At 35.5% G+C, this 13,628-nt stretch overlaps 1 protein-coding gene across 6 annotated transcripts in view; it reads left to right on the forward strand.

Moving 5' to 3' along the window:
* TRPC1 (transient receptor potential cation channel subfamily C member 1) overlaps nt 1-13,146 on the forward strand; it is a 65,925-nt gene extending 52,779 nt beyond the window's left edge. For 5 of the 6 annotated variants that reach the window (XM_038571113.1, XM_038571112.1, XM_038571114.1 and 2 more), the window contains 4 exons: nt 8,769-8,944; nt 10,395-10,596; nt 10,930-11,124; nt 11,236-11,516. In XM_038571113.1, coding sequence (XP_038427041.1) covers nt 8,769-8,944; nt 10,395-10,596; nt 10,930-11,124; nt 11,236-11,463 — 801 coding nt within the window. In that variant the 3' untranslated portion in view covers nt 11,464-11,516. Of the gene's footprint in view, nt 1-8,768; nt 8,945-10,394; nt 10,597-10,929; nt 11,125-11,235 lie in introns of all 6 variants that reach the window. The other variant, XM_038571110.1, reaches the window with a different exon arrangement.
* The last annotated feature ends 482 nt before the right edge of the window (nt 13,147-13,628 follow it).

The raw sequence follows: 13,628 nt of genomic DNA on the forward strand, positions 1-13,628 counted from the left end.
AGGTATACTTTGCATACAGTAAAATACACCCATCTTAACCATGTAATTTGATGAGTTTTGCATATGTATGAATTTGTTTAATCACCACCATAATCAAGATAGAGAACATGTGTATCACCTCAAAAAGTTTCTTGGTACCTTTTTGCATTTAGTACTTCCCTTACCCTCTCCCTTGGCAACCATTGTCTGGTATAGACTAGTCTCAGAACTGAAGGATTTGGAAATACAAATATTATTAGTATGGTATTATAAAGCAAATATTCCCAGGCAATCTTTAGAGTGTTACTGATTCGTGTGGTCACGCGCTCTCTGCTCCAGGTCATTATATCAAATCTGTATTCTGCAGGAGGAAGGGGGAAAGTAGAGGGGGAAAAGGCAGGAAGCATGGGCCAGCTATCTTTCTCTTTTTATCAAAAGAGCAATAATTTTCCCTAGAACCCTATCAAATGCTTCCACTTATAACTCACTGGCCAGAATTTGGTCACATGGTTATTTGTAGCTACAAGGAAGTCTGAGGAGATGAGTACTTTTTTTTTTTTTTTTAAAGATTTTGTCTATTTATTTATGAGAGAGGCAGAGACAAAAGCAGAGGGAGAAGCAGGGAGCCTGATGCAGGACTTGATCCCAGAATTCTGGGATCACGCCCTGAGTTGAAGGCAGACACTCACTCAACCATTGAGCCACTTTTAATGAGAGGAGTACTTTTAATTGAGCATATTGCCCTTCAAGAAATCAGGGCCTGGTTAGTTAGGAAGAAGGCAAAAAATAGATATTGACTAGGAATCTGTAGAATCATAGTTTCAGGCTTTTACTTAAAGAAGTTTTCAAATAAAGATATTTGTTTTTCAGTGTAGTCTTACAAACGTGACAGATTTGTATTGCATAATTCAGCCAAAATATCCCAGAAAAAAATTATTAGATGATTTGTAATACATTTTTCCATTTTGTTAATCATAAGTAAGGAACTCAATTAAAAGGGAATGATCCAGTTATGAATGTAAAATAAATGCAAAAATAAAATTGACAGTAAATTAATTACTTTAGCAAAAGTGTAACTTTTTTTTCTCCTTATATATATACTTGGTATGTCAGATAATGTTTTTATGTGATCACTGCAGTTGTTTTTTTTTTTTTAATTTATTTATTTATTTGTGATAGTCACAGAGAGAGAGAGGGGCAGAGACACAGGCAGAGAGAGAGAGAGAGAGGCAGAGACACAGGCAGAGGGAGAAGCAGGCTCCATGCCCCGGGAGCCCGACGTGGGATTCGATCCCGGGTCTCCAGGATCGCACCCTGGGCCAAAGGCAGGCGCTAAACTGCTGCGCCACCCAGAGATCCCATGCAGTTGGTTTTTAAATTTATCTCCATTTACTAACATTTATTTTCCTTCCAGATTTTTGCAGATTTAGAAGTTGACAGACTTTTATTTTAGCTGGACATATATAGCCTGTAGTAGTGGTACAGATCTCTCCCTTGGTTAGAATGACCATATTTTATCATCCAAATGGAGGCACTTTGGAGAATACTAACTTGGGAAAACCAGTGGAAACTGAGACTGTCCTAGGCAGATTAGGTCACAGGAATATCATATAGTGTAATATATAAAATAGTTCTATATTCAGCAATGAATGAATCCTCTATTTTAGTACTTGACATTTTTCTGATTACGTTCATTAAATTTGTGGCTTACGTCATGGGTAGACTTTGGAAGATGACGTCTGTGTCTGGCCCTATTTACTTTGTAGCCATCTCTCACTATATTCATCTCTGTCTCTTACTGATATACTTCTCCATCTGGGTCAAGACCAGTCACTAATCTCACACATGCCCATGCTCTCTCACTTCTATGTTGTTTATGTTATTACCCTGTTAGGAATGTCCCAGCCATTTTTCTACTTATTGAAATTTATTTATTCAACATTTATTGAGTGCCTGGCAGGTATTAGACACTGAGAATACTAAAATGAGTAAGCTCCAATATTTTCTTAAGGAGCTCACGGTGCATTGAGGGGGACAAACAAGCATGACATTTACAGTGGTATTGTCATAAACTGCTCAGAGAAAAGGCTCTTGCTTGGTTTAAGGCATTTCCAAGAGACACTAGAATTAATAAGTCTTGAAATATGAGTAGAAAGGAGGTGGGTTAGGGTGTCCCAGGAAGAGGGAACATCTGCAAGCTTTAGGGCTCTTGCCACTGGAAAATCCATTCCTACACTTCTACTCCCCTGCTAATGGATAATTCCATCCAATGAACTTGGTACTTTGAACCTCTAATGAGCACTTCCTAGAGCTTGTCTTAATTGTGAGACAATTAAAATTTAGCTTGTCTTAAATTCTAGATGATATTATTTCTACTAAATTAAAAAGTCCTTGAGGATGGGGAATAATATATCTTTATTTTTTCATCTGCACTTTACTCACTGCCTTGCCATAATAGTTACTTTACTGTTTGTTAAATTGAATTGCAAAACTGGTTAGAATGGACTTGAGTAGAGACAAGTGCTACTTGGTGCATGAAAAGAAAAAAGCTAATGGAGAAATAGAACAATATCCTAGCTGTCCCTGGAGCTGCTTATTCAAAATAACAGCAACCACTATTGTTGGACATTTCATGTGGGCCAGGCACAGTGCAGTTTTCCACATATTTAATCCTCATCACAACCCTTGCCATTTGTTATTTCCATTTTACAAATGGGGGATATAAGGCTTAGAGAGGTTCAGTAGTTCACAGAATTGGACCCAGGTAGAGTCAAGAGTTGAACCTTGGACTGTCTGTTGAACCTGGTCTGTCTGAATCCACAAACCAACCTGCTTTTTGAAGTTAGCTTTTCTGCTTTTATGAAGGATGCCAACTAATGCACTTCAACAGATACGAGTCATGGTTGAACATAAATCAGTAATGTTCTACATTTTAACAACAACAAAAACAAGACATGAAGATAGAAACTAAAAATAAAAGTGGCAGTTGTAATAATAACAGTTAACATCTGGCCCTTACTGTGGGTACTATTTAAGATCTTTATTTACATTTATTACCTTATTGAATCCTCACAACCATTCTAAGAGGCAGACTCTTTTATTTCCATTTTACAGAGGAAGACACTGAGGCATAGAGACATTAAGTAACTTGCACAAGGTCACACAGCTGGTAAGTAGCTGAACTGGGATTCCAGCCCAGATGATTTGGCTCCAAAGCTAATGATCTTCACCACTCTGCTAAGTTGCCCCTCTGTTTTGAATGCTACAGATTAATATGATTCCCTCATTGACTGTTATTATACAACACTTCTTTGGGTAGGCTTCAATAATATACGGATCTCAAAATTTCTTCCTGCTTTATTCATATGTTTCAAATGAAGTAAACAGTCTTAGCACTTGTAGTTCAGTCATTAGACAGAAAGGACAAGATGGAACCAACCAACTGGGTTCAAAACCTTGCTCCATAACTTATTGTTATTTCATCTCTGTGAGTCTCAGGTTCTGTGTCATTGTTATGAGGATTAAATGGATCAGTATATATAAGGTGTATCTCATGGCAGAGTCCCTGACATGTGATAAGTTTTACAAAAATGATTAGATCCATTTCTCCATTCCCTTTATAGTTAGTGGAGTTAACTGTGGCAGAGCTGAAAAATAACACAAGGAAACTTGGAAAGTAAATGTAGTGTCTGACAAATAAATGCATACTTTATTCCTAGGGAATTATTTGGCTTTACTGGGTAGTTATTAGATTTGATTTACTGGTCTGTATAGCATAAATGGCATATTGTTGTTCTTTGCATTGAGTAAAGAGTGATTTCAGGTGTCTAACATTTTAGGGTATACCAGGGTTGGACATTTTCTTTAAGAAGCATGAATGTTATAGTTAGAGGAAAGCTTAAAGGTCATGTAGTCTGGGAGTTCCCAAATTGGTGAGGCTCAGAATCAACAGGGGAGCACATGAAACCTTCATTTCTCAGTCCTGTACTCAGGGATACTGATTAAATAGATTAGGGTAAAGTCTGGCAAGTTTTTAATAGCATGTGGGGAGTGAATCTGATGTAGCATATATCCATCCCTTTTACAGGTCAGGAAACTAAGGCCCAGTTTACAGTGTTAGAAAAAAAAAAGACATGGTGAAAAATCCTAATTAACATTTTTTTCTTTGATATTTATTCACGTATTAATTCAATAAGCCATACAGTCACATAAGAATGAAATGTCTTAATTGTGCACAGCCCCAAATTTTTGATGGAAGAGCTAAGATAAAAACCACAAAGTAATGTTGTTGTTGTTTTTTTAAAAAGATTTTACTTATTTATTCATGAGAGACACAGAGAGAGAGAGGCACAGACACAGGCAGAGGGAGAAGCAGGCCCCATGCAGGGAGCCCTATGTGGGACTCCATCCGGGGTCTCCAGTATCACACCCCCGGCCAAAGGTGGCGCTAAACCGCTGAGCAACCCAGGCTGCCCACAAAGTAATGTTTCAGAAAAGCTCTTGTGAGAAGTTAATAGAATTCTACGTCTGCTATCTATTAGTTCTGTTACCCTGAACCATTCACTAAATCTCCCAGAGCTTCACTTTGTCACTTGGAAAAATAGAGATAATACTAGCCTTTCCCATCCTGCAAGGTAAATAAGAATACATGATACTTCTTGGAAAATGGTAAAGAGTTGTATAAAAACCATATAAAAAGTAGTTCTAGGTGGCTTCAATCAGTTAAGCGTCTGCCTTCAGCTCAGGTCATGATCCTGGAGTCCTGGAATTGAGCCCCAAGTTGGGCTTCCTGCTTCTCCCTCTGCCTCTGCCCCTCCCCATGCTCATGCTCTTTCTCTCTCACTTAAGTAAATAAATAAAATCTGCTAAAAAATGTAGTTATGTGTTCAACATTTTAACTATAATGCTGGGCTCTGGAGCTTACTGACATTCCACATGCTTTTAAAGACTGCTACAAGAGACAAACAAATATTGGTGTAAAGTGAAAAATAGTATTTTAGAAATTATAGACAACGTACTTTGAAGCATAACTAAGGCAGTGCCTGGAGAGAGTCTGGAAAGCTTCTGAAAGTGACATTTGATCTGGGCCTTGAAGGGTTGAGAAGCCTGGCTGGCAAAGAACATAGGGTTACCTGTACGAAAGCATCAAGTTATAAAAGCATGGTATGCTTAGACAAGACAGGATGTCTTTTGTACTTGGACAGTGGCAGTTGGAGAGATGAGGGTGAAAAAAATAGACTGCACTGGACTCTTGAAGGCCTCTGTGCCAGAAATTTGAATATTATCACACATGCAAAGGAGGTTTTGAGTGTGAATACTTGATCAGATAAAACTTTTAGATGGGGTTGGGGGGAGGGGCGCCTGGGTGGCTCAGTCGATTAAGCATCCAACTCTTGACTTCAGCTCAGGTCATGATCTCAGGCTCATGAGATTGAGCCTTTTACACCGGGCTGGTGCTCAGCATGGAACCAGCCTGGGATTCTCTCTCCCTCTGCTCCTCCTTTCCACTTGAGCTTGCTCTCTCTCTCTTTCTCTCTCTCTCATAAATAAATAGATAAAATCTTTTTTTTTTAAAAGAACTTTTAGACCAGTAACTATGGCTTTTTCTGGATAAAGATTGGAAGGAGAATGACTAGAGATTGTCCTTATTATTGCTTCATTAGCAAGTTCTATAATTTAACACTTGATGTGAACCATAATGATACCAGCTTTTGCCCTATCAGGCATTTGGCATATTTTTGCTGTTCTATGCAGTGCTCTGTGTAGAGGGCTTTGCCTCTTTTAAAGTATTTCCTAAGGATAAATCTCTAGTAACATATCAGAAGATATGATCTTTATATTGCCTCAGTATTTTTTTTATTTTTTATTTTTATTTAAATTCAGTTTGCCAACATATAACATCCAGTGCTCATCTCATGTGCCCTCCTTAATGCCTGTCACCCAGTTACCCCACCCCATCCTCACCTCCCTTTCTGCAATCCTTTGTTTGTTTCTCAGAGTTAGGAGTCTCCTGGTCTGTCTTCCTCTCTAATTTTTCTCACTCAGTTTCCCCCTCTGCCTTAATATTTGTTTCTCTACAAAAGGATGTATTAATTTTTGATCTCACAAGCAGTATAAAAGCAAGTGACTTTTCACCACATTCAGTAGCATTTGGTGCTGTTATCCTATCTTAGTAGTTTGCGTACATTTCCATTTTTCTGGTTATTAGGAAAGATGTATATATTTTTCTCTGTGTGTGCCAGTTTAACTCTATGTAAACTTCAGTATCAATATTTTAATTACCTTCTTCTTTTCATTTCCTAATTTTCCTATCTCTTGAGTAAAACTGCTAAGTAGTTTAAAATAAGTAAATGTTTTCAAAAGCATGAATATTATTTTTACAAATAAATAAGCCCCATAATCTTTCTCAGACTAAAATAGATTTACTGTTTTTAAATTTTACCTTTTACATGAATGTTTGGTTAGTGTGCTTTTTCAGTTAATACTTACCCCTGGGATATCCACTGTAACTACTTTTGATTCTTCCATCTTATGTAAACACTAATATCATGCTTTTAAAGAACAGGCCTTGAAAGTTCCTGTTGTTTTTTTTTTTTTTTTTTTCATTAAATATTGTTCATCTTGATACTGAAGTTGAGTTATACTTACTCTTTAAAACATAGTAACGTTAGGGACACCTGGGTGGCTCAGTCGGTTAAGTGTCAGACTCTTGATTTCAGCTCAGGTCATGATCTCAGGGTCACGGGATTGAGCCCTGTGTGGGTTCCTTGCTCAGATTCTCTCTCTGTCTCCTTTTGCCCTTCCCCTTGCTCACTATTTTTCTAAAGTAAATAAATAAATCTTTAAGAAAAAACTTTGTAGCTCACTCTCTTTCTAAAACAAATCTTTAAAAAAAAAACAGCTTAGTAATGTTAAATTAAGGCTTCTCTTTTGGACTAAATTTTTAAAATTAAAATTATAACATCATACATGGTCACTCTTGGGAAATCCTGTTTACCTATAAGTTTACTTACAGTGTCTGAATTTTCTTCAAAGGCGGTCTTTTTTAGTTATCTAAAGCAGGTACTCTGTTCTTACTGTCCAACTTAAGTTCTCTGGTCTTATGACATGGGTTTATCTAAGCCTCACAGACTGAATAAATTATTTCTTTCCAAGGTGATTCAGTATAAAGCTATCATTAAGAAGGAAATGTTTCTTCTCTTTTTCACACATTTCAAGCTTACTGAATCTAAAAGTTCTCTATTTCTTCTCTCAGAATTTTGCAAGGGGAAGTGAGGGAAGCACAAGGCTTCTAACCTACCACATGGCCTAGTCAAATGTGCAACTCAGGCATATTGGAGCTCTCCAGGGTTGCAGAGTCCAGGTCACCAGCTTGTGGTTTGCCTCAAAAATTTTAGCACACCTCTTCTACTTAATTAGCTGGCTCACTTTAGTGGGTTAGAGGAGTTTGCGTACTTGCTTGTCACTACCATTTTGTGTCATTGGTAAGTGGTGTGTATTATTTTGTCAGGTTTGAAGCAGTGAGAAATTTTATTTGAAGCTGAATTTAATTAACTTTATAAAATTGACTTGTAAATCTTGAGAAAAGATTATTTTTAAACACTATTTTTAAACTATTTTTTATATCGTAACAGTAATAAATGCATTTGGTAAAGAAAATTCAAAGGAAAAAAGTCTGCCTTCCAACCCCTAGTCCTATCTTCCATAGATACTCACTATTAACAGTTCCTTGTGTAAGCTTCCAGAACTTTCCTCTGCACATTAAAACCTGTCTGTATGAAAATATATATCTAATTTATCCTTTAAAAAATAGAAATGGGAGCTTATAATACTGTTCTCTACCCTGCGTTTTTGATTTAATATTTTATAGGCAGTTTTCTGTGCCAGCACATAGAGATACACTTCCTTCTTTCCAACAGTATTTAGGATGTTCTAATTTTTTTGCTACCTCTAACAGTGCTATAGTGAAAGTCCTTGTATATACATACATCTTTGTGTATTTCCTATCTATTGGCTAAATTCCAAGGGATAGAATTACTGGTCAAAAAGGTAATGTCAAATTATTCTTCAAATTTGTATGCTAATAATTTAAATATCAAGAATTTACGAAAAGTAACCTATTTTCCAGATTTTTAGGGAGTGTTGGAGGACAATGAAATTAGGCTTGAAACAACCTCCCGGATGCACTTCACAGGTCCACATTACAGTAGGGACCCAGGTACTAGACCCACTCATCTGGCTTGAACACATAACATTTTCTTATAATTGACCTAAAATGAAAGAAAATTGACCACCTTGGCAAAAGAGATTAAGGCAATTCTGAAGGAGGAAATGCTGTCTTTTGGGAATTGGTTTAGAACTGGTCACAAAAATCAAATGAAATACTTTATGTCATGATTTTATATTGAAAATTTTAAGAAGCTATAAATATAAGCATTTCTTTCCCTTTAGGCTTGAGCAAAGAGTTTCCTTTTATTCTTTGCAAATTAGGCTTTTCTTAAATCTCCATATCTATCTCTTAACTTCATCACAGCAATGTCCTCTGCACACCTGGTCCAGATTCAAGAAATGTGCCATCCAATACTCACAGTGCTGGCATGATTAGAGTGGCGTTTTGTTAGGCAAGGAGATTATGGATGTTTCAAAAGTACAGAACTATCTTACCCAGATGGAATAAAAAGAGTAGACTGTGGCATATGTTTGTTTTACCTTTATTGCCTGGTCATTTAATACTTAATATTTTGTTTTCCTGATAATTTTAACGAACACCTATATAATATATTCCACAGATTTCAATGGGACAGATGTTACAAGATTTTGGAAAATTTCTTGGGATGTTCCTTCTTGTTTTGTTTTCTTTCACAATTGGACTTACACAACTGTATGATAAAGGCTATACCCCGAAAGAACAGAAGGACTGTGTAGGCATCTTCTGTGAACAGCAAAGCAATGATACCTTCCATTCGTGAGTGTCTTCTAAAATTTTTAATAAGTATATTTCTCTCTATTGTGTTGTATATGAATTAGTACCTAGAGAAATAGAACCTCAAATTTTCTCTAAGACATTTTTTAATAAGAAATACTTATTTTTCATGAATCATTTGATAGTTAATCTTTATAGAAATAGAATCTCAAGTAAATGATAGGCCCAAAATATTACATTGTTTCCCCCACTACAGTCTGTTTTAACAGAGGAACTCTTGGCATTTTGCACATTGTATTTTGGGCAGGACAGTTTTCCTCCAGTCCTTTATATTACAGGACATTTGATATTTCTGCCCTTTACATAGTAAATGTCAGTAGCAACTGTCCATCACTATTACAGCCAAAGCAGTCTCTTGCATTTTCCACACTTAGTAGGAGGTCACTAGAATTGAGAATCATTAGAGTTTCATCAACAATTTTTTCTTCTAATTGGTCATATCATAAGAAATTGAACAATTAGTTGTTGGGGCAGAGAAAATACCTCCGCTCATTGTAAAATAACATAATGGAGAAGAAGGTGTGGAATTACCCATTTGTTGTATTTCTGCTATGTACCAACTCTTCTTTAGATACTCATATATCATCTTATTTAAGGAATAAAATTAAATGAACAGTAAGTATTCATTTAACACCCTCTGTGTAACACACTGTTCAAAGTGCTGAGTGAATGAAGCACCAATGAATAAAACTACCTCATGGAGTTTCTATTATATCATAGTGAGATGATAGAGGCAATAAAAAGAGAAATAAAATATATAGTATATTATGCAATAAAAGAGGCTAAGGAGACAAAGCTTGGGCCAGGGAGGTTATATGTGTGAGAGGGTACAGTTTTAGATAGGAGACTGGGGAGGGCCTCACCGGAGATGACATTTAAGTAAAGATGTCACGCTGATGGAGGATCAAGACCTGAAGAATATGGCTGGTGGAAGAATATTAGCAGATAAAGGGAATGGCAAAGGCAAATGCCCTGAGATGGGAGTGTGGTTGGCAAGTTCAGGGAAAAGCCAGGAGGTCAGTGTGAACGGGATGTAGTGAATCAGAGGGAAAGGTGTAGGAGATCTAGAACCTTACTGATACTTGTAAGGACTTGGGGCTACTGAGGTTGAGAGCCATTTGAAGTTCCTTCGCAGAGGAGTGATGGTGACGTCGTCTATCTAGGCATTAGCAGTATCTTAGAGGCTGTTTTGTTTAGAATAGACAGGAGGGCAATAAGAGGTTAAACAAAAATAATTTATCCTCCTGTTGAGTCTGTCTCTTTGTTTAAGGGAAGGCATGTCTGTACTGTTGGGTTCAACTTCATTCATTTTATAAAATATTCTTAGATTATCAATATTTTATTTACGGAATGCTACTATAAATGAATTCTTCATTTTTGCTAGTTAATTTCTTTAATTTTCTTTTAAACAGAAATGTAATTGTCTTTACAGGTTCATTGGCACTTGTTTTGCTTTGTTCTGGTATATTTTCTCCTTAGCACATGTGGCAATCTTTGTCACGAGATTTAGTTATGGAGAAGAATTGCAGTCTTTTGTTGGAGCGGTTATTGTTGGGACGTACAATGTCGTGGTAGTGATTGTGCTCACCAAGCTGCTGGTGGCAATGCTTCACAAAAGCTTCCAGTTGATAGCAGTAAGTGTTCATTCTTTCAAAGACTTTATATTCTTTCAGATCATACCAAATGTATGCAGTAGATAAGGCAACCAAAGATTATAAGAATTAGTATAATATTTAAATTAAATATAGATTTTTAAAATGTAAGTAATGTATTAACTGCGAATCTTGAACCAAATTTTTACCTACAAGGTGTGCAAACTTTTGGAGAGTTTAAAATTCTCTCTCTTTCCCTCTGTCCCCCTCTACCTCTCTCCCTTGCTCCTACTCCTTCTGCCCCCCTGCGCGCGCGAGCGTGCGTGTGTGTGTGTGATCATATTCTATTGTGCTTTTTCATGAATGTCTCAACAGAATCATGAAGACAAAGAATGGAAGTTTGCTCGAGCAAAGTTATGGCTTAGCTACTTTGATGACAAATGCACATTACCCCCACCTTTCAACATCATTCCTTCACCAAAGACTATATGCTACATGATTAGTAGCCTCAGTAAGTGGATTTGCTCTCATACATCAAAAGGCAAAGTTAAACGGCAAAACAGTTTAAAGGTAAGAAATTAAAATTGCAACTTTTTGTATCGGTGAATGTTTTTAAAAATCCACCTCATTTAAATGTGGTTTATACACATTGTTAGTACCATGTAATTGTTTGTTTTCAAGGAATGGAGAAATCTGAAGCAAAAGAGGGATGAGAACTACCAAAAAGTGATGTGCTGCTTAGTGCATCGTTATCTGACGTCCATGAGGCAGAAGATGCAAAGTACAGATCAGGCAACTGTGGAAAACCTAAATGAACTACGTCAAGATCTGTCAAAATTCCGAAATGAAATAAGGGATTTACTTGGCTTTCGGACTTCTAAATATGCTATGTTTTATCCAAGAAATTAACCATTTTCTAAACCATGGAGAGAATAATTTTCAGTAATAAACCTGAAAGACTGCATTTGCATAATTTGTGATTAAATCAATAAGGTATCTATTGAAATTAAAATGAAGAATTATGTAAAAGCCATTCTTTAAAATATTTATAGCATAAATATATTATGTAAAATATGTATATAGAATTAGTTTTTTAAAATCCTCCGTTAGTAGCTTTTTGCCAAAACAGATTAAGTAGATAGATTTTGTTAGCATGCTGCTTGGTTTTCTAACTTGAACAGTGCTTTAAATTTTTTTCTTTTTATGTTTAAGAAGGGCAGTTATAATTGTATACATTGCCAGAAGGTTTTGTAAAATGAAGATCAGCAGATGTAGGCTGATCTCCATTCATAGGACACATCTGAAATGTAGTAAGTCATGGTTTTTAAAATCTCTGTTTTAGGAGTTCACATGTAGTTCAGTATTTATTGTTCAGGAGTATAGTTTTATCTAAAATAGGTATTTTTTTTTATTTTATTATACTCTTAAGTAACAAAGAAAAACCCCAATGGATATTTGAATCTATTTATGTCTCTATAAATTTCAATTCACTTCAGTTTTTGTTATTGTAATATATTTACTTTTTCATGGTTGTAATCACTTTATATTTTTTATTTTGTTTTTTTCACTTAATAGTATTTTATATATACATTTCCATGTATTGATATAGTCCACATATTTAAATTTTTATAGAATTATATAGTTTTTGAAAAATATAGTTAGTAGACTTTTCATTTTATAGCAATCGAGTATTTGAGTATGTTTATAGGTTTGCACAGGTACTTCACTAAGATTAGGCATTTGGTGGCTTTTCATTTTTATCATGATAGTGCTATAATTTTTTTCAGGTTGGAGTGACTGTTCATAGTTATAAAGCTAACCCAAAATAAGGATTTCGAAGATACTTTATCATAAGTGGTCACAGCCTGCTTTGTTTTTGTAAACACTGAAAGACCCTTTAATGCAAAGATTTATTTTATATTTGGACTAAGGTTCTTGAACTAATCTCCCAAAGTATTTTCCACAGAATTTAACATAGCTTCTATAAAAGTGACCTCTTGCTTATTTGTGGATCATTCTTGCTGCTTAAGATGAAAAGCCTTGATTTTTTTAAAATTGGAGAATAAAATATGTATTTAAATTTTTTTCCTGTGTTCATGTAAGGGATGTAGTTTAAAAAGTTACACAGACTATTGCTTATATTTTCTTGCAGCATTTCCTGTTAAAAGGTGGTTAATATATAATTATCTTCTTAACTGAATTTCAGATGGTCTTAAGGCCACAGGGTGCAGGTAACCCTTGGTCTGTAAGCACCACTGATCCAGGGATCATTGGCTAAATATATTGGTATTGTGTTTCATCTTGCTTTTTACTTTTTATTTTTTAATTTCCAAATTGTAAGTGTTCCCTCTTTGGGGCAAATTCTTATAAAAATGTTTATTGTAAAGTTATATATTTTGTCTACAATGGGATTATGCACTTCCCAATTGGGATTTTACATCAGGATTTTTAGTCATTCTAAAAAATACCTAATTATTAAATCAAAATATTTATAGAGTGCCTACTGTATGCATGAGTTACTTATGAGGTATATTTTGAATGACAGCATATTGTAAGAAAAAAGGTAAATAAAACTTGATATTAGATTATAAATTGGCATAGTCTGCTTATTGGATTATCATATACTTTTATACTTTTTTGTTGAAATATCATTCACCTAGCATAAAATTCACTATTTTAGAATGTATAATTCGGTGTTTTGTTTTTTTTAAATCATGGGGAGAAAGGTCTCAAATGTAAAACATCAACATCAGACCCCTTTGTGCTCCTTTCCACCTCCAGTGGCAATCATATTGAAATCTTTTAGCTATTTCTTACATTTATAAATGCCATATTTTGAAATAATATGTTCACACAAAGACCTGTATGTGAACATTTATAGCAACTTTCTCCATGATCCCAAACCGGATCACTGAGAACAACCAAATGTCCATCAAGTGGTGAATGGATAAACAAATTGTACATCCATACAGTGGATATTTATTTAGTCAGTAATCCAGAATTACATCAGAGTTCAGGCAGAGAAGCAGAACTGCCAGGATATTTGCAGGCATGTGTGTGTGTTTGCATAGTGA

Source organism: Canis lupus, chromosome 23 (genome assembly GCF_011100685.1).
Source record: "Canis lupus familiaris isolate Mischka breed German Shepherd chromosome 23, alternate assembly UU_Cfam_GSD_1.0, whole genome shotgun sequence".
NCBI classification, from domain to species: Eukaryota; Metazoa; Chordata; class Mammalia; order Carnivora; family Canidae; genus Canis; species Canis lupus.